Here is a 24815-nt window from a genome sequence, read left to right as displayed (position 1 = left end):
CTGTTATGTTCTCCTGTTCTGGTAGGAAGCTGCTTATTTCACCTTTTTAAAAATGTATCTTCTTTCTTAACATTCTTAATTATTTTCTTTTGCTGCCTTTGAAGGCTGGGAAGTGGAACCCTTTGCATGTAAGTTTCCCTGGTAAAACACACTTGCACTCCTCTGTAAACTATCTACCTTTTGTTTTTCACATTCACTCATTTTCTTTCCTTGTTATCTCAGTTTCTGGGGTTTTCCCCCTTAAAAATACAAGTTCTTTGAGGTACAGGGAACCCAATGTTATTCAGACATAAGGAATATATAGCAAGTTTAAATTTTGTTGACATCAACTTTGGTGCCAGTTTGGCTCTTGTGTAAAACATGTAAACTGGGAAAAGTGCTATGGTAAATTTGCACTTTCCAGAGTTGCTCATATGTTCCCAAGAGAATTGAAGAAAGTATTTCAGTTTGTTTCCATGTTGCTGGAGAATATTCTTGGAATTCAGTCTTATTGGATTTATTTTACCCTTTTGGTCAAGTGGTTACATGAACATTCCCTTACATGATAGCAGAGAATGCTGTTGTTTGTTTGTTTGTTTTTTAAAGCTTTTTAAGTGACATGCGCACTATGTTTTAATTATGTATGCTTGGCTTAAATTATAAAACGGGCACCAGTTAGTTCTGGGCTGTACATTCAGTTACAGATTTTCCAGAAAAATAATTTCTCCATAGCTAGACTACATCTTCTGGAATTGTCAAGACAGTATGGGCACCGGTAATTTTTTCAAACTTGAGTTCAGCCCCCAAAGCCCTGGACATCTTTTGCTTCCTTATTAAATTGTCCCTTGGCCTTTCTTTTAAAAAGCTGTTTCTCTTTTGCCTCTTCCCCAACACAAAACTATTTCCTTCTATCTTAGCTAGAATTGAACTCCATCCTGCACCGTACAGATAGTTCCCTCGAAGGAGCATTTCTGCCCTTCCTCAGAGGAGCACTCCTAAATTGTTTCTGCCTTTTACTTTTTTGCCATCCAGCACTACTGCATAGGGACAGGATGCTAAGCACAGCACAGAACATGGTCATCATAATGGAATCGCTGCTTTAAGAGCTTACGTTTAGGAATGGTCAACTCCTGTACTGAAGCTAAACTCTTGTTTGCAAAATCCAGTGACACAGGAAATTGAAATGGTGGGGTAGAGACATACGAAGCAGCCTTGCCCTGGGTCTGACTATTGGCCCACCTTGCCCTATATTATCAACTCTGACTACCAGCAGCTCTTCAGTGCTTCAGTCAGGATTCTTTCCTAGCCCATTTTAGAGATGCTGGGCATTGAATTTAGGTCTCTCTGCGTGGAAAACATATGCTCTACCCACTGAGCTATAGCCTCTTGCCACCTGAAGATGCCATGCGCTCTTCCTTTGTGGGCTTCTCTTGTCCTAATTTTGAGAGAGAGAGAGAGAAGTGCAGAAATGGGAGGCTGCATGTATTGTGGGGGGAAGTACAGGGATACAGAAACTACAGAATTAGCAAATTCCCCTCATTTCTGTCATACCACTGCTTTCAGTGTGTGTTTCCTTCTTTTTCTTCTACGTTTTGCAGGCGAGGGATAACCGAAGTGATGTTGAGTCTAGTTCAGACGAAGAACCCTCCGCTCCTCTTTCAAAGAACTCCCATAGATCAGCCACCACCAATGGGACAAGTGGATCCAGTGGAACAAACGGGTACCTCACCGGAGGCAGTACTGCAGAGGAACACTAATTCCTGGATTAGACACTGACACAAACAAAAACGAACTGTTTGCTACCGAAAGTAAACAAGTTGTGAATGCTGGGTTTTGATTATTTCCCCCTTCTTCCTTTTCATATTCCTTTTTTTCTCAACATCTGAGGGAAAAAAACAAAAACAACTAACACTTGGAGTATTTAAAGCTTCTGATAGCGCACTGCCGTCTTTCCTGTTTGTGAATGACAGCGCCACACCATTTGATGTATGTAGGCATGCTGTATGTATATATACATGAGCAGATGGGAGCAGTATTTTCTTCTGTGGTCTTTGAATATTATTTATTTTATATCTTGTATGGGGGTGACTTGCGGATGAAAAAGAACTTCCTGTTGGACTCAGCCAGGGCCAGAGACTGCCAGGTTAAAGGTATGTCTCTTTTCTGTGCTTGGCTTCTCTGACCAGTATGCAGTATTGTGGGTGCCTGCTTAGATTCACAGCAAAACTATAAAAGTTCATCTCTCATTCTAAATCTTCTTTTGCTGCTTTCTTCCCCTGAAGAATGTTGACTTTTGAAATTGCCAGTACAATCACAATGTGCTCCTGCCCCCCTGCAAATATTGAGCCTTTAAATGGTTCATTGATTCGTCCCTAGTGGGTCAGTTTGACCATTACAATTAAAGTACCATTACTGTAAGACAAGATCTCAGCATCATTTTAAACTCCAAAACTGGTGGCAAGTTAGATTAGATTTCAGCATTTATAAAATGGTCAAGCTGCATTTATACCAAGTATGCTGAATTCATCTTGCCAATGGGTCCTTGAAGATTTAATCTCAATTTTGATTTAAACATTTTGTGTAGATTTCATGCTGATACCCCCCCCCTTTTAACAAAAAATTCAGAAGACACGTGTTTACTTGGCACTGATATCACACACAGAGAAAAGCTGTTATTTAGAGAAGTCAAACTGAGGTGAAGAAGAGTAAATGTTGTGGACAGGGGAAAGAGTCACTAGAAATGACATAGACCAAAAACAGCATTGGGGAGAGACTGGAATGCCTGAGGCCTCATGATCTCAAATAGAGCATACCTGTGTCTTCAAAGCTGTGCCAGTTCAGATTGCAGCTGGGGTTCAGTTGATTTAATAAGGTGCCATGGAAAAAAAAATTCGTGAACACAGAAACTAACACATCCTGCCTAGAACCCTTCTTATATGTGCCACTATTTAAGTGTGCAGTGTTTCGTATTGTGTATGCTCTCCCCATCCTCCATATCGTAGAGCGCTGACTCAGGTTTGTATCTCTTGTGCAGTGTGTGAGAATTAGGCCTGGCTGTGTTCCCTGAGGCTGGCTTCCTTACAGACAGGCTCCTGTTTCACTGAGAACACAGCCACCAAGTGCAGCTCCTAAGCAACCCCTTTTTATAAGAGAAGATCCTGGATTTGGGTAGTCTCTCTGTGTGTAGAGCCCATCTGGGTTTCTCTGGCCTTGGGGTAGTAGTGGAAGGTGCTGTTTTGCTTGCCCCAGTTCCTTCAACTTAACTCTGAGAAATGTGTTTCTGGCTACTAGTCCTGAACTCCTTCACACAATGGACAGCTAGCTCTCGCAGGACAAATGGTTGTGTTGCAAGTCTCACCACCATCTCTTCTCACTGTTTACATCTGGGGGAGCCTTTCCCTATCCCACAACAATTGCCACATTTAGTGCCAATGAACCCAGCCCAGAAACATGAAAAACCTTTGGGTGGTTATGCCCCGTTATGAATTAATAACAAGCATCCTGACCTTTGAAGGACTCGAGAAATAAGGCTAGCTGTAGTTGTACCTACTATAGTTTCTCTGTAGATGTTCCTGTGTGAGCGCTTAGAGTAGCAGGAATAACACCTTACAAGAGAAGAATTTATTATTTTCTTTTCATTTTCCTTTTAATCTCTTCATGTAAGAATGTTCTTATTTCCCAGAGGATCCATAAAAAAAGAGACATTCTTATCACAGAAGATATTTTTGTGCTTAGCAGAACAAGTAATAGCAGAGGAGATAACTTCTCCCCAAGATTCTTGCACTAGCATTCTCTTTGTCGATGCTTAGGCGCATAATTAATCTATATGCCAAAGAACACAGAGGGAAAGTTGGTGGTATGCACAGAGTAGGGAACTACTTGCTCTGAATCCTAAGAGCTATGTTTTCACTAGAAATAATTAGGAGTCACAAATCTTTCTTGCAGCCATGCAATATTTTACCTCAGTTTATTACAGATATAAGAGATTTTGGAAAGGAAAGGAAATATTTCTATGCCCTGGAGGTCTCATCTATTGAGGAATAATTTTTACAATCAATTTTGAAAGCAATCAAAGTCAACCTTTTGCCCCAATCTCAATGGATTTGGCCATTTTACTTTTATCAGTGTGTCAACACAGCTCTAGATTTCAATTTACTATGTTTTTTTTAATGTGCCAACATTTTTGCACCTGAGATGTGTTAAGTCATGATGTATTGACATTCTAACAGTACCATGTAAATTCAACTAGATAAATCTATTACTTTGCCAAAGGTTAAATAACAATAACAAAACTGTTGTGTCACCTGCCTCTACAGAAATGCAATTAAGGGAAATCCACATGAAAGGCACTTACACAGTAAGTGTAGTAAAAGTATTAATCCTTCCATCAATGTACCAACTCTTAAAATATGACATTTAGGAGGTACCAAGTTTTGGAGGGGAGGAGTACACTGTAGTTCTAATACCCTTGTGGATATCAGCTAGAGCTTAATTGGCACTGGAGTTTCTCTTTCTGTTTCCATCTGTCATTCAGCAGCCATAATTCTTTGGCTGCTATCTCTAGCCCTGCATGTGTACTACAAAAGTGTATCTAGGGAGGGCAGGTGGTAAAAATGCCTTGTGCATCACCCTAATCTAGTGTTGGTGGGGAAGATCTGAGATAGGGCTGTCATCTCATTCAAGTGAATATGGCGGCAGTCCTTAATTCAATCAGGATCACTGCATTATCTTGTATTATGAATAGTAGTAAACGTGATAGCCAAACACGGTTACACCATCAGATCTTCCTCATCAACCAGCAGAAATCATAGTGAAGAGAACAGCCATCTGCAGCAGAGATGGGCAGCTGTAGCTCTCATGATGTTCATGAACTATAGATCCCATAATCCCTCACTGTCAAGTATGTTGATGGGAATCTGTAGCCTCCAAACATCTGGAAGGCCACTGTTGCCACCTCTGCTTTACATCCAGTTTTGTAACATGGGCATAGAGCATTTCCTTCCTTGGTACTCTGTACACAGCCTGGAGTCATCTGCAGAGTGTGGAGTTCAAGCAAAAAGAGATAAGTATGGACATGAATATCGCTGACATTCAGTTTCCTGTTGACTGCAGATACTAATAGGGAGGCTAGGACTTTCAGATTTCTTAGCATTGTGTAGAAAGGCATTCCAAACAGATAAGTCATTTTCTCAGAGTTTAAAAGTATTATTTCTAAGGGAAGGTGGGACGGACAGTTTGCAACATTAAATATGTGTTAGTTAAGTTCATGCTGATGCTATATAGTGCACAATAATGTGGCTAAGCAGGATGAAGGTTTCTGTGCATGGCCTCTGATAACCAGAAGCTGTTTCAAAGCATACTATTAAGTTAGTTGGATTACAGAAAGAGACATACAGCTTCAGTGGATTGGTTTGAAGACAAACCTTTGTTTGTGTATGGAAGTTCAGACTTCACATCCCATTCTTGTGCATTGCAAACAGCTACAGGATACTCACAAAAGTGTAAGTACTTATGAAAAACCCTTCTAGAAACAATTGACATTCCACTTTTCTTATTAGTATTTTCAACCTTTTTCGTGTGCCAATAAGCTCTTAGCTCCTAGTAGAAGCGCTTTGGTCCCTTTTAGCACTAGAGTATAAAATATAAGTAAGATGTAGAGTAAGATATGCAGGTTGGAATAAGTAGAGTAGGAAGCAAAATTAATAAATAACAGTGTGTGGAAGGTAGTAGCTAGACTGAATATGTTATTACTCAGTCCTGGATAGTGAAGTAAGATCCATAGTTGTATGCATTTACTCTGTTAGGTATTGACATGAAGCCCACTTAAAAAAAAGGAAAAGAAAAAAGAAAGTGTGTGTGTGTGTTTGTAAAAACAAGTAACTAAATAGGTACACTGGACAAGTGTCTGGAGATTAGGTCTCTTTGACATATATTCAGTTAAGGATGGAAATGTGTGACTGTCTTGCAATCCAGACTGTAGTGCCAGATTAAATAAGCCAAAATAAATACAATATAGATGTAGCATTTTTGAGTTAGCTCAACTGATTGCTTTCATTGCTTGCATTTGTTGTGCAGTTATCTCAAGGATTCCTTTTGTATACATTGATTTCAACAGTCCGGTTTACATAAGTCTCAGTGTGTGCTATCTGTACATGATCATCACCTCCTTCCAAAAAAACAAAAAACAAAAAAAAAACTGAACAAGGCTTACTGACCAAATGGGATTTTTTTGTTTTTGTTTGGGGGGCTATAAATCCCGTAATTCTCCATTTTGGGAGTTCCACCTGACATACAGAAATATACATACACTTAAATGTGGATCATATGGGAGAAAGGTCTAAACTGGAACACTTTGTGGCCCAGTTAGGCTTAGCTCCCTGTTCAGAAAGGAAATTGCCATGGGGAGCTTTCTTTTTTTAATGGGAATCTAGGCAGAACTAAGCCTAGTTGGGCCACAAAGCCTTTCCCCTGGGGCCTGTCTCCCAGGTGAGCCACATTTATGTGTCTGTCTGTCAGGTGGAACTCTCAAAATGAAGAATTATGTGATTTGAAGATTTTAAAAATTCCATGACTGTTGCTCATATAATGTGTAGAACCCTGGTTCATTTTAAAGGTTTTCTGTACAATGGAGGGAATGAAGCTGGAGTTCCATGTTCATCCCTTCCCTAACACTTGCAATCTATAGCAGGGATGGACAATGGATGGCTCTCCAGATGTTGTTGGGCTGCAAATCCCATCAGCCTCATCCTACATGGTCAATGGGATGATGGGAGCAGAAGTCCAATAGCTAGCATGCTGCCCCTGCCCCACTTGTAAGCTACACAACCACCTTTATGAAGTAGCCAAGTGTTTGTTCTGTCTGTGGGAGAAATACTGAGGACTGATTGCTAATGAGATCAAGGTATGTATGCAAAACAACTTAGCTCCTTTAAAGAGTAGTTATACTATATTTTTCCATTACTCCTGCTGTCACATGTTGAAGTTTGTTTCTTCCTTACCCATGCACGGAAGTATCTGCTGTAATTTGTAAGGAAGTAATAAATAAATATAGAAGCCATGAAACCTGGAATTGTTTATGAGGACAGAAGATTATCTGCCCTCACATGTCAGCAGAACATGACAGTATAGCCAGAGAATTATCATGGAGTTCTTCATCCAAGAAATGTCCTACAAATGCATTCTTTCTTTGAAGTCACTCTACAGTTGGAGCTGAGCATGTTGCAATAAGCAGGGAACCCTTGTGTCCATGCATGTGTGCCCGCATGCTGTGTTTTGCAATAAACAATGGGCAGATTGTTGTGTATCCATATGCCAACATTTTATGAATGCCTTCCATTGTACATGGAAAGGCACAGGTTACACAGTATTCTGGTGGTTCAGGTTGATCATCCCATCTGTCATTTGCTTTGATATGCTTATGGCAGAAGGTTCTGAATATAGGGCTAATATTCAAATTTCTCATCTCAAATACATGTATGCAATTAGTTTGGACCTTCTGGAATTCCCGTGAATAAGAATAAGATTAGATTTCTTTATTTCCACATTGATAATATGTTGTATTTATTTTTATTTAATTATTTCTCTTGTATTATTTACTAAATAATAAATTACAGCAGTTCTGGATGATACTGTGAGACCAACACTCTAAATCCACAATGCTTAAAGCAGAGTTGCTTTAAATTTACAATGTGTAAATTCAGTACTTCAAAAAGGCTTATCATATTAAGCCAGAGGTATGTTAATCGGACATGCTATTGAGTGCACTTTGAGATTTGCTTTAGATTCTGCTGGGATGTGGCTAAAATTGCCTATTTTAGCTTCTCTTTTTAAAATAGTTTTCTTGAGGTTTTGGGAAAGTTGCTCAGTGTATTTTAACCTGCAAGAAGTTCTGAGTGTAATGAAAAATACGAAACTGGAGTGCCTGACTCTGCTTGTATACATTGTATATTTAGGAAATGGCCTCTACATATTTTAATGGGAAAAATGATATATGTATTTTGATGGTATTATTTATTTCAACCTTCATTTTAGTGTTGTGCTTTACTAATAGGGTATTTAACTTGGAACCATTGGTAATGATGATAATCTCAAAGTATGAGAAGTGTGGTACACACCAGTCTGGTATACCAGACGTTGGGTGGGCTGGTGCATCTCTGCGCAAAGTTCTAAATGCCTAAACTAGTAACTATCATCCTAGCTCTGTATGGTAGTTATCTTCAGCAGGTCAGGACAAAATGGTGCAATTTTTCACCTTTGTTTTTCAAGACAATCTAGCCATGAGCAACTCTTGAAACTATCATAACAATACTGGTATAAACTACTGTCAGAATACAGCTATGTGTTTAGCTTTGAATTTTGCTTCTTTCTATTTTCACTTTTCTCCCCTCCCACCCACTTCCCTTTGTTATAGAAATTACAATTCTTCCTAATATATTTGGAACCTATCGATCTTGTGAAATTTGATTTGAAAACACTTTTCATAATAAACACTATTAGGAGCAGTGTCTTCCTTGCCTTCTTTGTTGTTTAATGACAGCAGAGAGAATTCCAAGATTTCTTCCCACTCATTGTCAGCATGTGGTTCTTCTATCCACAAGATACCACCATCTGTAGCACAGATCCAGGCTGTTACCTGTAAGCCAACAGCATTCACTGACTTGGCCACAAAGGCTTTGGTATGCTCCTTTTACCTTCTGGTTGGTTATTCCTAGAGCCTAAGCTTTCTTAAGCCTGCAGAACTGTAGCCCTAGAAACCATAGGCCATCTAGGTTCCAATACTTAAAAGAGCAGGTAAAGCACCATGCTGGCACTGAATGGAGCTCCTGTAGTTTTGTGGGCCCTGGCCCCACTGCATTCTCTGATCCCATGAAAAGCAGTGGTTCCTTGTGGGGGGAAAAAGAGTTAATTGATCATTGTTGAAGCCTCCAGAAGTAGCAATTTACTTTTTAAACAGGGGCAGTCCCATCTCCCCCAGTGTTCAAAATCAGTCAATCAACCCAGACTTCCAGCCACTTCTAGAGTTTTTTTTCCCCACATTTTTCCACATTTTGGTGGGCCATGCAGAGCCTGTAGTACCTAAGGGTCAAACAAAAAAAAAGGAATAGCTGAAGTTGACTACCCCTGCAATACTTCAGACAGCATCCTCCATAGCTGGGCTGTTTAAGCGACAAGGGACAGCATCAGAAGTTCTTAATACAAATCATTAAAATCAACTTTCAGTTCCTCATAACCAGATAACCAGAGACAAGGATAAGTGAGAACATCCTTTCATTTTTATCCACCAGCTCTGCAGCTGAGGTCTTCTGAAGAGTTACTCTTGGTGGTTCTGAGAGCCACTTGGAAGTCCACTAGGAGTAAGGCCTTTACCACCTCCTATCCTATGGAATGCTCTCCAACTGAGATTAGACCTACACTACCTTGGCTTGGGGTATTCCTCAAGACTCCTTTTTAAACAAGTGTCTTCTGAAAGATAAATTAGATAAGTTAAAATAAAAATTCCAGCCACTGGTTTATAAGTGCTTATCATTTCATTGACTGTGGCTGCAATGCCTGCATTTGATTCATGCAGTGGTTTTTTAAGGACTTAAGGTATACTGTATATTATTGGATGGTAAGAATTATTTCCACCTAAGAAACAAATTCATAAAACCTGGAGCAAATGGATGGTAGATGAATATGGAACAAAACAAAAAATCTGTCCAAATGACATTTTGGCTCTCCCTGTTCTCTGTACGTTCTGATGGAAGTGGACTGTGGTTCTTAAAAGCTTATGCAAAACAATATATTAATCCTTAAGGTGTTACAAAATGCTTTGTTGTTTTTCTTGCAACAGACCAATCTGTCTGCCAGCCCCACTCAAAATTAATCTGCACAATTTCTCCATAAATGTATCTACTTAGTAGTACTACCTACACTCCTATCCACAGATCTCAGCCGAATGCAGAATGGAAACAAGTAGTTACAGGTTTGTTTCTGAGTTCTAGGCAGGTCCCCATGTTGCCCTCCTTTGGAATGAAACAACCTACAACAAGTGGCAAAAAGAAGCGAGAACGCCTACGGGTTGTAGAAGTGGTGCAGCCAGCTGGTTTAGGTCACCTGGGATGTTACCCCTTGTTGATCTGTCTTGTCCCCACCATCATAAGGAGGACTTCACTTCTCCAACTTCCAATGCTTAGGATTAGCTAACTAGCATGCTACCTTAAACTATTTGATCCTAAATAGACTTTCCTGTAATAAAGCTTTGTTTCTCCCAAGCTGGCCTCCTTGCTCCTTAAAGGGCTCACAAAGTTCCGGCTCCCCCCCCCCCCCCCATCATTATTAGCTGTAAAGAGCTTGAGCTGGGCACACCACACCACCCTCACCTCCCCTATTTCCTAGCATTGGCTTGAGCAACCAACCTATATGCCAAAGGAGTGGATGTTTTGAGACTCTCTCAACATGCTGGCACAGTTAAAGGGCAAAATGTTGTGTCACTTGAAAGACTGACAAACTTGTTTCAGCGTGAGCTTTCATGGATTATTCATTTCTTCAGACATTTTGATTTGCTAGGGTGCAATCAGACGGAGCAGTAGCTTATAGTCTTGGGCCATTTGTGGCATGGTCCTATGCAAGCTAATTTCTGGCAATCAGACAAAGAACGGGAGATCGTGAAACTCCCTGCCCCATGCCCAATCCAGACCTTTTTTGGTCCAGCAGCAGGGATTCTTTCCTTTGGAGCTGGGGCTGGAGCAATTCCTGTACCCACGGAAAAGTGGCTTTAAGGAGATCGCTCCCGTCTGATTGTACCCACAGTCTTTACAGGGCCACAATTGTTTGTCCTTGTTTTCTTTCTCCAACTGCTTTTAATTTTGCCAACATGCCCTCAATAGTCCATGGCTTTTGATTATTCTCAGGCCCCTGTGGACTTTGTGGGGGAGATGTCCTCCTGAATTTATTTTTTGGTCCACTTGTACACATCTTCCGGGTTTACTGGAACACAAGGACTTCCACTTCGTTGCTCAGTGGCTCTGCTCTTTTCACCTGTAATCACTTGCTCCGTCATTTCACGATGAGAGGCAGCAATTCTTTTTCTCAGAGGTAGGTGGTGTGCAAATTGGCTTATTTTTTATATGCACACTGTCTTTTTTTTATGATGCTACTAAGATTAGTTTCATTCAGGAAAATCAGAGTCCCAGGCATCACTCTACACAGTATCCTCTTTCAAGAGCTGTTGAATAAAGAAATTTTAAAAAATCAGCAGTTGCCGTTAGTGTCCCCCCAATCCTAGTTTCATTCTGATACACCTTAAATGAAAGCAGCTTGAGCAATCCTGGGTGTGTCCCGTCCATGTTTATCCTCTTCTTCAGCAGCCCTAGCTAAGAGGAAAAGCAGGACACACCTTGAGTTGCTTAAGCTGCCTCCATTCAAGGCTGATCAAAACAGGAGTGAGGATGGAGTTGTGGCAGGCTAATGCAGTTCTACAGCTGCCTAGCATCCACTGGAAGCTTATCTAGCATCTTCTTTGAATTTCAGTTGCATGTATATAGTTTTGGAGAAGCAGTGTGGCGCAGTGAATAAAGTGTCATTCTAGCACTCAGGAGACCTGAGTTCAAATCCCCGCTTGGCCATGGAAACTCACTGGTGGAGTGGGGGGATGGAACAGTAAACCACTCCTTGAACGTATCTCATTTATCCCAAAAACTCTACTAAATCCTAATCCTAAAACTGCTGAACTGCCCCTGTCTAGGAACAGTGGGGGCCCTGTCTAGGAGGTACAGTGGGGAATTGAACTCCCAACATCTGGCTAAACCAGTTAACTATCCAGCAGTTCTACTAAGGTCACCATAAGTCAGAGGCAACCTGACGGCACATAACAGCAACATATATTGCTTAGGAATGAACAACATTCCTGGTGTTATTTGACTGCAACTCCATCTCTAGGCAGCATAGCTGGATGCTGGATAAGGGGAACTGTAGTCCAAAAACATCTGGAGGGCCACATGTTGCTCACCCTGGTACGGTCTTCACATCATAAAAATAAAAGTAGCTCAATATCCAACAAACAGGGAAAACACTTTTTAAAAACATTGCAAAGATTATACCTTTCCTTCTTTTTCTGGCAGGCCTCTCAGGATTTTGACAGCAAAATACAAGGAGAAATTGTGGAGCCGCAATAAATGTATGAGGAAAGAAAGAGTATCAGCTCAGTGGAAGTATGTTGTACGGAGGTGTTCCCAGATGTTCCCCAGGTAGCAGGTGATGGGGAAAGGCTCCGGTTGAGACCCAGAAAGCTGCCATCCGTCACTGTAGGTGGGCTCACCTAGTACTTTTCAGATGATGATGATGGACATCAACTCTACTCAGCATGAAGGGATGTCATGGGATGCTTGGTTAGTGGTGAGAGTAGTTGGATTCCAAAGCATCTGGAGGTCACTGGTGTTGTGAAAACTGGAGAAAACAAGTTAGATGTAAGAGATGGATAAAAGCAAAAGAACCGTCTCATGTCATTTGCTCATGGATCACTCTTGCAGGTGTGGCCTGTTTCTTCACACTGTGCCCTTCTCCCAAAGTTCTGTTACTTTGCTCAGAATGCGTGAGCAAAGTAAATGCTGACATTACATATCATCAGGTAGAAGAGAGAGATGCTGGCCTAGCACTACTCAGGAAATAAAAGAGAAAGCAAAATATTTATTACACTTAACGCTCTATCTTTGTAAATGTTGATCACAGTGTTGCTTCGTCTGTCCTCTTTTATCCTCACAACCCTGTAAGCAAGCTGAAAAGACATGCGTGACTAGCCCAGGACCATGTCGGAAATTGTGTGGCTTGGAATTAAATCCCAGTTTTGCCCATCCTAAACCAAAATCCAAGTCAGTGAATGTTTAATTTTTTATTTTCCTCACAGCCCACACGAACATGTTTCTTTCTGCTCCATCATGATCCAGCATTCAAACCACCACATAAAACTCGCTCCATAAGGCTGTTTATTGGTATGCTTATAAAGTAATTGCAATATTGTTATATCTGGACTCAAACCCAAAAATTGATATTCGTGTGCAGATTTGTGCTTCTGGACCACAACTCCCATAATTCCCCAGGTAACTATGTTGTCTGGGGAACTCTGGGAACAACATGAAAGTTTGGCCTTGGAGTTCAGAACGAAGCAGGGCAAAGGCTAATAGAGTTTTGTCAAGAGAACAAGCTGGTCATCACAAACACTCTTTTCCAACAACACAAGAGGCGACTCTATACATGGAAATCACCAGATGGGCAATACCGTAATCAGATTGACTATACTCTCTGCAGCCAAAGATGGAGAAGCTCTATACAGTCAGCAAAAACAAGACCTGGAGCTGATTGTGACTCTGATCATCAGCTTCTCATAGCAAAGTTCAAGCTTAAACTGAAGAGAGTAGGACCACTGGGCGAGTGAGGTATAATCTAAACCAAATCCCTTATGAATACACAGTGAAAGTGAAGAACAGATTTAAGGAACTCGATTTGGTGGACAGAGTGCCTGAAGAACTTTGGATAGAGGCTTGTAACATTGTACAGGAGGCAGCAACAAAGAAAAGGAAATGCAAGAAAGCAAAGTGGTTGTCTAACGAGGCCTTACAAATAGCAGAGAAGAGAAGGGAAACAAAATGCAAAGGAGATAGGGAAAGTTACAGAAAAATGAATGCAGACTTCCAAAGAATAGCAAGGAGAGACAAGAGGACCTTCTTAAATGAACAATGCAAAGAAATAGAGGAAAATAATAGAAAAAGAAAAACCAGAGATCTGTTTAGGAAAATAGGAGATATTAAAGGAACATTTTGGGCAAAGATGAACATGATAAAGGACAAAAATGGAAGGGACCTCACAGAAGCAGAAGACATCAAGAAGAGGTGGCGAGAATACACAGAGGAATTATATCAGAAAGATTTGAATATCCCGGACAACCCAGACAATGTAGTTGCTGACCTTGAGCCAGACATCCTGGAGAGTGAAGTCAAGTGGGCCTTAGAAAGCTTGTCTAACAACAAGGCCAGTGGAGGTGATGGCATCCCAGTGGAACTATTTAAAATCTTAAAAGATGACGCTGTTAAGAGTGAAGGCAAGAGGAGAAAGGGACGACAGAGGACAAGATGGTTGGACAGTGTCATCGAAGTGACAACATGAATTTAACCCAACTCCGGGAGGCAGTGGAAGATAGGAGGGCCTGGCGTGCTCTGGTCCATGGGGTCACGAAGAGTTGGACACGACTAAACGACTGAACAACAACAATAAATTAATTGCAGTATTGTTATATCTGGACTCAAACCCCAAAATTGATATTCGTGTGCAGATTTGTGCTTCTGGACTACAACTTCCAGAATTCCCCAGGTAACTATGTTGTCTGGACAACTCTGGGAACTGGAATCCAAAGGCACACATCTGTACACCATGTCCTTTCCCTACAATGTTTCCTGGTGTCTGCTGTGCCACTGATCTCATTTGTGTATCAGGAAACGGGTAGGATAAAACCAGTTGTAGGGTGAGTCCCTTAATTATCTCTTGTTTTGCTTTGCTGACATCATCTAATTAATTGCTATGGAACTTGCTGCCTCCTGGCCACTCCCAGCTTTATCCCCAAAGTGGAAATGCTGAGGAGAGAGGAGCCGGAGAGAGCTCAGAATGAAGAACCCCTTAGCCAGCTGCGCCGTGAGTATCCTCTCGAAGTGTGCATGGGCCACTTCCAGGTTCCTCTTCCTCCTCTCACACCTCCCCTTGAGGTCAAGAAATAGCTCGGAGCTTTGGACTGCAATTCCCAGAGACCCCCAACTATGTTGCCTGTGAATTATGGGAGCTGTAGTCCAGAAGCTTAACTTTTCTAAGTAGGGCCAGGGGAAAAAATCTAGTGGTCTGAAGGCCTGCTGAACAAAACCCTTCTCCTCCAATTATGTATGCTGTAAGGAAGGCAGCATGAGAATGGTGGTAGTTGCTGGGGGGAAAATACTCTTCCCCCCCCCCAGCCCTGGGTTTTGAGTTGTTATGTCATCTGATTGGCCAGGTTTTTGACTGTTTTCTGACTTGTTTTCTTTGATTTCCTTTGTGCCTGTCCAGAAGTAGTGACTTGTGCTCTTCTCCGTCTGAGCCTCAGTGCTTGACCGAGGCTGGCCTGCTGCTTTTGCCAGGCACACTTCGTGGGGTTTTTTAACAGAGGGCAGCAGCAGTATATTTCAGGAAGCTTGTCTCCCTTCCGTACGCCATGCAGCAGATGTTCACACCCCAGTGCTCTCCAGATGAATTCCAGGTTGGCTGGGGAGGATGGGAGTTGTAGGCCCTTCTCACCTTCAGTGGCTTCCAGGTTGTGCAGGGACCTAACTGAAAATGTCGGTTTTGACCTGTAAAGGTCTATATGGCTGAGGATCTCCATTTCTGATGGACTACCTCTTCCCTTATGTCTTCCCTTATGTACCTCCTTGTGCCCTAAGGTTGTTTAAGTGCCCTCTCAATCCAAGTTGTGGAAAATGGCTGTGTGGGAGAGGGTTTTTTAGTGCTGATCCCTTTGGCTTTGAGACTTAAGGAAGCTTTTGTCCTTCTGCTAGACATCTTTATTTGCTTATAGGTTAAAAACACGTTAAGTCTTTTTAGATTTATTTATTTCCTCCCAAGGATAGGGTTCAGCTGGTAGTTTGGTGGTTTGTTTCAGCTATGGATGAGGTATTATCTCTATTACTTTTTTTAAAAAGCCATTTAAATTATTTCATTATACCTTGAGAATTAGTTTTATGAAACATGGAGTTAAATAAATAAATTTTAAAAATAATCCCCTGCTTTTTGCCTTGTAAGGGAGCTACAGGCACATGGATAACATGCATATCAATAGGACAAAGGCCACAATCCTAAGAAAAGTTGCAAACATTATCTTTTTTAAAATATTGATCTACTGTTACCTCTTACCTTTAAAACTTTGTCGCTTTTTGCCTGCTTGCTTGCTTTTTTCACAGACAACCCCCCTCATCCTTTTTAAAAGCTAAAAAATTGCCCCAACAAGGTCCAAATCCCACAAAAATCACCCATCCAACATATTTTAGATGTGGCATGTAAATGTAACTCCTGGAGATAATCTAAAACTACCAAAGAATGCTATGGACTATATAGTGCTCTGACAACTTTCAAATGTCTGCATTTTGGGCTTCATATCTTGACTTGTGGCACACTGCTTCCATCTCTAAACCAACCTTCTTGGGACTGTGTCCCACTGAACACAATGGGATTTATTTAGTAAACATGCAAAGGATTGTGATTGGGGAGGGGAAAACAGCTCAAGGCCTCAATGGGTGAGACACTGATTTTGCTGCCTTATTTTAATGTGAATTTGCCTCAATCAGCATCTGGCAAATCAGCTTGCTTTGTTTCATAATTGGCCAACTGGGAGAGAACAAGCCTTAGTTTGCATGTCTCTTGTTTGAGGCACCATCACCTTGAAATATTTGCATTCTAGAGGTATCATACTGTAAAACCAGGAAATACATATAGACCTTTAGGTGTAATCTGACCCACTCAAAAAGGATGGTTTTGATAAGAAAGGCAGCCTGAAGGGAAAGTGCGGTCTTCTCATTTCCTCAAGGTTCACACTCCAGTTTCCTTTTCTAGAACCACTCTGAGAAAGAACAAGAACATGGATACAAACCACCTTGGGGGAAACGTCCACATAGCTGAGCCCTATATGTAGTTTGGAGGTGCCTAGAAAGTGCCATCTGAAGTATCTGTGGAAGAATTCAAGAGAAAGAGTTTTGACTGCTTGTGTTCTTTGCCAGAGTTGACCTTTCCTCTTTCCTTGGCATCCGTTATACAGTATATTGCAAGAGCAAATCGCATTGAGAACTGTTGTCCTTTTTCTTGTTCTCTGTGAATCACACAGATGCAGGTTCTTTTGCCCCTGTACAAATGTCCTTGAAATCTTCTAGAGCCTAAGGAAGATGTTAGGACACACCCTCCCTGCCATGCATGTTCCCCACTCTGAGAGAATGTATCAGGAACATCTCAGAGCCTTTGATAATATACAGTGCAGTCTGTATATTGTTATCCCTTATCTATATTGTTAGTTATCCGTTGTTCGTTCATCATTGTCTGTTGATAAATGGCCATAACTGCCTTTTTATGACCCATCAGGCCTCTTAAAAGGGGTGTCAGCTGCAACAATACCACCATCCCCATTGACAGACCCTGAAAGCACCTCTATTGCTTTGGTGAGGGCAATAGACACAACCAGACACAAGATTGTTAGTTCTGTCATAAATTCGCAATGGTAGCAACCACGAACCACCTATCTCTTTTGATGTTCTGTCTTTGGGAATAGTCTCTACAGGCTGTCGACACCATTGCCAAGGAGGCCTCAGTTCCTGCCACCTCTTATCTGTAAAACACCATCAAGAAAAGTTCTCATAGAGGCTCTCCAGACTGACACAACTTCCACTAAAACCATCAAGGACTCAGCTACTCAAAGCACCCCTAGCCAACAAAATCCAGCCCTTGATACTGAGGATAGGCCCTCAACTTCAAAGTCGTTGAAACTACCACCTTGGATGCAGAAAAGGAAGGGGGGGGGAAAGGCCTGATTCTCACTCCGAGACTCAAAATGTAAAGACTGAGAAACCAAAGAGTAAAACACCTGCACCCAAACTCTTGGCATTTCCATTGTCACCTCACCATCATTCGCTTCAGACCAAGGCCCTAAACTAGCAGGACAAGGAAGCACAGTGATCTTCTTTGCCTGGGCTTGGCACATCAGAAGGAGAGATGTCCCAGGATCAGGCTGTTCCCCTGAATTGAAACACTTTGCCCAGCAAACCGGGCAACTTGTCACCACAGTCCAAGAGGTGCAAAATAGAAGAGTCACTACTTTGTCACGAGTGATCTTGCACATTTTCCTTTGACTTAGGCTCAAGCCTTAAGGAGAAAGGGTCCACCGGAGGTAAAGAAAGATGGTGAGCATCATCAACAGCCAATGGAGGAAACAAGATACCACACTTTCCCTGGTCTGGATTAGCCTTTTCTGCCACTTTACTAGCCGTTTTACCAGAGCAGTCACTGCCTCTACCGTGCTTCTCAGAGGAGTTTAAATGGGATACATATGCAAGGCAGCAACTTGGTCACTGGACATCAGGGCTAAGATGGAGGCTGCATTCAGCACACCCATGATCTCCCCTATGTTTTGGCATGACATCCCACCAGCCAGTAAGTGAGTTTGCTGGTCACCCGTATGTGAAATTCACAGAGACGGCGAAGAAATTGGGAAGGTTGCTTACCTGTAACTGTGGTTGTTTGAGTGGTCATCGGTAGATTCACACAACCCACCCATCCTTCCTTCAGTCTCCCATGTAACTCCTGGTTTGTTTGTTTTTAATCAGCAGTAGGCTTGGGGGACTGAGGGCTAGATTCAAGCTGGGGAGCATGTAGAGGTGGAGAGGGCATATCCTGACACTTTCCTGAGGCTCTAGAAAGTTCTGGGGACATTTGCACAGGCGTGAAAGGAGCCTGTATGTGCGAATTCACTGATGACAGCTCAAAGAACTAGTTACAGATCAACAACCTGCCCTTCTGTACTGTTGAGCTTTGTCAATATGAGGAATCTCTCATGAATCTGAACATCCATCATGAAGTATTAATATAGTGGGTTGTTTTTAGCAAAAGAAGATTTCACACTTTCTTGACACACACCAGCGAATTGGGAAGAAATGATAGCAAACCAAAGTTTGCTTCTTTCAGTTTGATGCCATATTTTCTGAAAAAAGAGCAATTTTCACACCCTGTCCAGTAATCTGCTATACTGTACCTTAACCTCTACAGTGGTGCCTCACAAGACGATGTTAATTTGTTCTGTGAAAATCGCTGTCTTGCGAAAACATCATCTTGCGAAACGCGGTTCCCCATTGGAATGCATTGAAATCTATTTAATGCGTTCCAATGGGGAAAATCGTCGTCTTGCGAAAATTGTCCATAGGAAACCATTGTCTTGCAAAGCGCAACAGCGATCCCAAAACTACCGGTAATTGTCTTCTGGATTAATCGTCCCGCGAGGCAATCGTCTTGCGAGGCACCACTGTAGTTAGCAATGTAGCGATGGATGGTTGTATTGTATTATTTCTGCTGCTATTATGGTTGTTGTTTAATATTTGCAGTTAGCCACCTGAATTAGTTTTCATGGAAAGGTGGGATGAAAATAGTTATGAAGGGTAGGTAGCTTTTTTAAAGCTACATAATAATTTTCAAAAATCCAGCCTGCAAATAGTCATGGTGATGGTGGCTGTGGTTTTAGCATCAGTGTTTTATGTAAACCACCCAGAATAGTCCTGTTCATTAATGGGACGGTACAGTATACAGGTATAAGCAAAAATAACTAAAAATAAATAAAAATAATGGGCTGAATGGTCACCACCTTTGGTTTTTTTTTTCAGCCAAAAGCTACGCTGAAGAGATGCATAAGACTTTTTCCCTTCAGAGAACATGATCTCCCCTCCCCTGGACAGACTGGAAAACAAAATCCTTTTGTTGCCAGTTCCTCACCCCTTTTGCAAAACACACGCAGTAGAGACAGTAGGAGTGGAGCTAGGCCGATCCTCCTATATGGTAGATCATCATGGCCTTCTTTTTTTGGCTGCTGTGACAAAGGAACCCATTCATAATAGTATTCAAAACATGATCCTTCTTCTCTCTGGGTTGTCAGGAGATCACAGAAACATGCTGTGAACAGACTCCTTTAACATGTTGCGTTGTCTGCTTGTGTGTTAGAATGTCACTCTTCCTGAAAATCTGGATGTTCAAGTCAGCCATCCTGGGAATGACTCTTGTGAGTGGGCAGAGGCAAACGTCCTGCGGTGTACCCCCACTGTGGGGAGGGACTGATGTATATTCCATCTTCAATACACTATTCTTGTTTGCCTCCCACTCCACCTCCTGTCTTACGGCTTCTTATTGCAGATAAATCTAGCATACAAGATGGGCAGGAAAAGAACCTTTAGTTTGAAAAGAGGCAAGCAGCCAACAATCTACATCATTTCCCTCAGACCTTCCCAGCCCCTTCCTAGCCCCACATGTATGCTTAGTGTGCATGCACGTGTGTCTGTGCATGCATGCATGCTCGGGAAATACTTTCGGGTAGGTTTGACAAGTAGTTTTGCTCCACAGTCTCCCAAGGTGATAGACCGCCACGGATCCTGAAATAAGGAACACTGGGCTGTATCATCTGAAGTTTAGATTCCAAACATAATCCCATGGACTGATGAAAGAGAAGGGTGTGGGTGTCCGTGTGGGTGCTGCAGAAGGAGCGTTGATTTTGTAAATGCCTCCCTGGTATCGTTTCCTTTGGGTGGAGATTCTGGTCTCATTCCAGGGAAAAATTATAATTCACTCATCTATCAATCCCTGTCTTTCTTTTCCTTTTAAAAAAACAGATATTTAGAAATATAGCACAGTCTCACCACTTGGTCTGTTAAAAAGTGTACCACCCTTTTGCAAGTTTCATTTAGTAAGACTGGATCTCTGTGCCGAAAGTGTGCTCATCTCTTGTTGTGAAGAATCGTTCTCCAGCCGCTCACCCTCTGTGCTCACCCTCTCTTCCTGTTCCAGGATGTTTTTTCCCAGAACTGTATAGCAGGCAGAATTAGTGCATTCTTGAAGTACTGCCAAATATTAAAAAGCTGGAAACATGTCTCCATCTGTATGTTGTGTTTCAGTATGACAGGGCATATCGGGATCTGAAAGGATTTTCCAAAAATGGAGACGATTTCTGCAAGCAACTTCTGTCTGTTCTTCACCAGAGGTATGTATGCTCAGCCTCAAAGAATTACCGGTAAACCCAGTTCTCTGCTCTGCTATTGAGATGGATTCCTAGAAAAGGAACAGGGAGAGAGCAGCTATCTTGCTTAAAGAGAAAGGTGGTTTCCTTCCAGTGGAAAGAACAGCAAAGAAGGGGCCAGCCTGGAAATGCTTTCAAGTTTTGGGAACTTCTGGTGTTCCCTTTATTTAACAGGTGACAAGGATGTGGCCCTTCAGATGATGCTGGATTCCAGTTTCCCATCTGCTCCAGCTAGGACAGCCAATGGTCAGAAGTGATGGGAGTTGTGGTCTAACGACATTTAGAGCAGCGGTTCCCAACCTTGGGTCCCCAGATGTTATTGGACTACAATTTCCAGAAAACCTGGCCAGCACAGCTGGTGGGGAAGGCTTCTGGGAGTTTTAGTCCAGGAACATCTGGGGACCCAAGGATGAGAAGCACTGATCTAGAGAGTTGGAGGTCTCCTTGTTACTGCAATAAGGATAAAATCAGAAGAGACGGTTAAGAGAAAGAACCTGAAATAACAGTTGAAAGATAGATCAAGGAATAAGGATTCAAGATGGATGAGGTATTGTTCCCCCTGAAAACACAGGTTTGCAGCTTGGTGTGCTGTCTGACCCTGGATGCTCAGATCTTGGCAGTGGCCGGGAGTACATTTGCATAGTTAAAACCAGTGAACCCATTCTTGGAAAAGTCTGATCTGACCACAGTGATACATGCCTCAGTTGCATCCCGTTTGGATTAATGTAACGTGCTTGACATGGGGCTGCTGTTGGAAAATGTTCAGAAAAGTCAGCAGGTCCAGAATTTGGCTTTCAGTTTGTTAACTGGAGCTGATTCCAGGGATCACATAGCTGTCTCGTTACAACAGCTCTACTGGCTGCCGGTCTGTTTGTGGACATCATTCAAAGTGCTGGTTTTGATGGATAAACACTAAACAACTTGGGTCTAAGCTGCCTGAGAGACTGCGTCTCCCTCTTTGGTCCTGTCCAAGCTTTGATATGATCAGGGGAGGTCTTTCTCTTGGTCACGCCACCCTCAGTTGGGTAAGGATACAAGACGGGGCCTGGAGACGTGGTGGCGCTGTGGGATAAACCGCAGAAGCCTGTGCTGCAGGGTCAGAAGACCAGCAGTCATAAGATCGAATCCACGCGACGGAGTGAGCGCCCGTCGCTTGTCCCAGCTCCCGCCAACCTAGCGGTTCGAAAGCATGCAAATGCAAGTAGATAAATAGGGACCACCTCGGTGGGAAGGTAACAGTGTTCCGTGTCTAAGTCGCACTGGCCATGTGACCACGGAAGATTGTCTTCGGACAAAACGCTGGCTCTATGGCTTGGAAACGGGGATGAGCACCGCCCCCTATAGTCGAACACTACTGGACAAAAAAATTGTCAAGGGGAACCTTTACCTTTACCTTACAAGACGGGGCCTTCCCTGTCGCTGCTCCCAGATTCTGGAACTCTCTCCTGTCAGGCTGGCCTCATCTTTGCTATCTTTCTGCTGGCAGGCTGTGAGGGTTTGGCTCCTGGGTTGCCCTGAATAAATCACTAGACATGTGTGGTTGTGAAACTGGAGTAACATTTCTTGCATTATATAACAAAAATCCACTATCAGCAAATGTGTTCCAACCTTTCTCCCTGTCAAACAACGGGTCTGACAGGGGTTTCCACCCATCAACTTTAAACGGGTTTCCCTCTTGAACGTTCCAGGGTCCCGGCCAGTCCTGAGATGCACCTGGGTTCAATAATGGTCAATTCTCCCCTTCCCAGAAAGGGATTGTGTCCTCGTCTCTGTTGTCAACCCAGGCAAGCTCTTGGACGGGATCGATCATCTGCCAGGGTCCTCCCGTCGTTCTGTCTGCTGCATCTCCCAGAGCCTCCATTCCAATCTCTCCCTTCTTTCCCTCTCAACCTTCTCTTTCTCCTCCCTCAATTTTCTCCTCCACTCCTTCGTCTCCCTTTCTCCCCAGTATGATGGCTTACGGGTGTTCTCCCTCCTCCTCCTGGCATCAGCCTCCTCCTTTGGGACTCTTCGCTTCTCCACCTTTCCAGTCCAGGGACCTTCCACCCATATCCACTCCCAGCCTGGTGGAAGCCCTCCTCCACCCCCTTTTATGCCTGCCGGTCCCGCCTCCACTACTACCCGCGCTTTTCTTCCTGTTCCCGCCAAAACAGTCATGGTCTCTTTGGCCGTTAATTCTTTCAGTTCCTCCTCTATCCTCCCTGGGTCAGGTCCAGGTGGTCTTGTCTTTCTGGGTGGGGGAATTGGCGGGGGTTGACTCTCTTTATCGTCAGTAGGTGGGAGGGACGGCACTCCCGTGAGAGGAGCCTTACTCTCACCTCTGGTCTTACACAGGCAAAGACCTTTCTCTTCAGGCAGGTTTTTCCTGAATAACTAGGGTTGCCAGATACATAAGTACCAAAAGGATGACATAGAAAAAAAAAAAAAGAGGACAGAGGAGGACGTATTTAATGTTTCATTTGAATCGCTCTGGATTAAACCCACAATCAATACAATTTTATTAATAAATGTCTCTTAGTGAACCAACCAAGAAACAGTCATGTTAAAAAATAAAAATAAATTCAATGGAGGCTTTTTTTCAAAATACCAGAAAACATTATTTAAACAGCCAATTGTACCCAAACCCACCCTGGCCTGGCTGTGGGATCCCACGTCTGTTCTCACTCTGCACAGGCTCAGAGGCAACCTTGCTAATCTGGACGCCCAAACAAGGCTCCGGCACAGGCAGGGGGAAAGCGGCACTGGGCAAAACCGAATGAGGCAGCTAACCCCTCCCCCAAGGGTCTTAAGTTCAAGGCTGGGGAGTGTGGAAGTTGGAGTCCCTGAAAGGGACTTTGAACACACAGAGTCCAGGTGCTCACCTTCCCACCGATGTGCTCGGGCGCTGCTTGTTCCTGCCTGGCTCGGCGGGTGGCGCTCTGCTTGCGCTGCCTTTCTGGGCTCCACATGGGCTGGGCGGGCATGGCAGATTGCCAAGCAGCCGCAGCAGCAGTGGGACAGGGTGAGTGCTGTGCTTCAGCACTGGTGGCAGGTAACGGTGGGTGGGCAGGTGGGTGGGGTGGGGAAAGACAGGGGGAGGGGGTCCTTCCACCTCTCCCCCTCCCATTCAGAATTATTACATAAAATATACAAAAGCCTGACATTTTAAAGTTTTTTATCTTTGCCTGCCAGATGGAGGACATTAGGCTAAAAAGGAGGACATGTCCTCCTTTTGCCTGACATCTGGCAACCCTACGAATAACTAGCTTTTGTTATAGTTTTTGATATTATTTGTTTTAATATTGTAAGCCCACTTGGGCCCTCTTGAGAAGAAAGGCAGGTAATGAATATTTTAAATTAATAAAATATTAATAGCCAAAGGTTATCTACATCTACTTCCTTGGTGGGGTGGTGGTGGACTTGCTGCATGCATCCTTCCTGTGTCACAGTGACACTCTGGACAAAATCCTGTTGCATAAGTTTGCACCCAGCTCAAGTTGGATTAGGCACCAGAAACATTTCATTTAGACCAGGGGTCTCAAACATGTGGCCCAGGGGCCATTTGTGGCCCACCGGATGATAGTTTGTGGCCCCCGCCTTGCCTGCGCCCCGAAGCGCCCACGCGTCCTCTGCTGTCAAGAGTAAAAAAAAAAAAGCCTAGCCTCGCTCACCAGCTCTCCCCCAAGACAGTGCCTCTTGCACCCTCCATCCGGAACTGCAGCCTGCCAGCCCGCCCGCCTGTCTGCCAGCTGGCAAGCTGCAGTTCCAGACAGAGGGTGCAAGAGGCGCTGTCTTGCGGGAGAGCCGGTGAGCGAGGCGCGCCGCTGGCCCTTTTCCCCAAGCGCCTGAGCTACCGCCGAGCGATGCCTGACAGCAGAGCTCGCTCCCGGGCCGTCCTCGAAGAGCGCCTCCAAGCCACCAATAGCAGCTGCTGCCACCACTGCCTCTTCTAAGGAAGCGACTCTCTGGCTCTCTTTCTCGGCACCTCCAGCACCAGCCCAGCCACTGGCCGCCTCAGCACCTAGTGGTGCTTCCTCCTCCTCCTCCTCCTCCT

General features: G+C 43.3%; 2 protein-coding genes across 3 annotated transcripts in view; both read left to right on the top strand.

Moving 5' to 3' along the window:
* CERS6 (ceramide synthase 6) overlaps positions 1-8485 on the top strand; it is a 133804-nt gene extending 125319 nt beyond the window's left edge. Inside the window, exons 10-11 of one of the 2 annotated variants that reach the window (XM_020789435.3) lie at positions 105-128; positions 1578-8485. In XM_020789435.3, the coding sequence (XP_020645094.3) occupies positions 105-128; positions 1578-1736 (183 nt within the window). In that variant the 3' untranslated portion in view covers positions 1737-8485. The remainder of the gene's footprint in view (positions 1-104; positions 129-1577) is intronic. The other variant, XM_020789436.3, reaches the window with a different exon arrangement.
* A 1484-nt stretch (positions 8486-9969) lies between these two features.
* NOSTRIN (nitric oxide synthase trafficking) overlaps positions 9970-24815 on the top strand; it is a 49003-nt gene continuing 34157 nt past the window's right edge. Inside the window, exon 1 of the mRNA XM_072981778.2 lies at positions 9970-20746. The gene's annotated coding sequence lies outside the window, so the exon portion shown is untranslated. The remainder of the gene's footprint in view (positions 20747-24815) is intronic.

The sequence above is a fragment of the Pogona vitticeps genome, chromosome 1, assembly GCF_051106095.1.
Source record: "Pogona vitticeps strain Pit_001003342236 chromosome 1, PviZW2.1, whole genome shotgun sequence".
NCBI lineage: Eukaryota > Metazoa > Chordata > Lepidosauria > Squamata > Agamidae > Pogona > Pogona vitticeps.
This window is presented reverse-complemented; position numbering and strand designations above follow the sequence as displayed.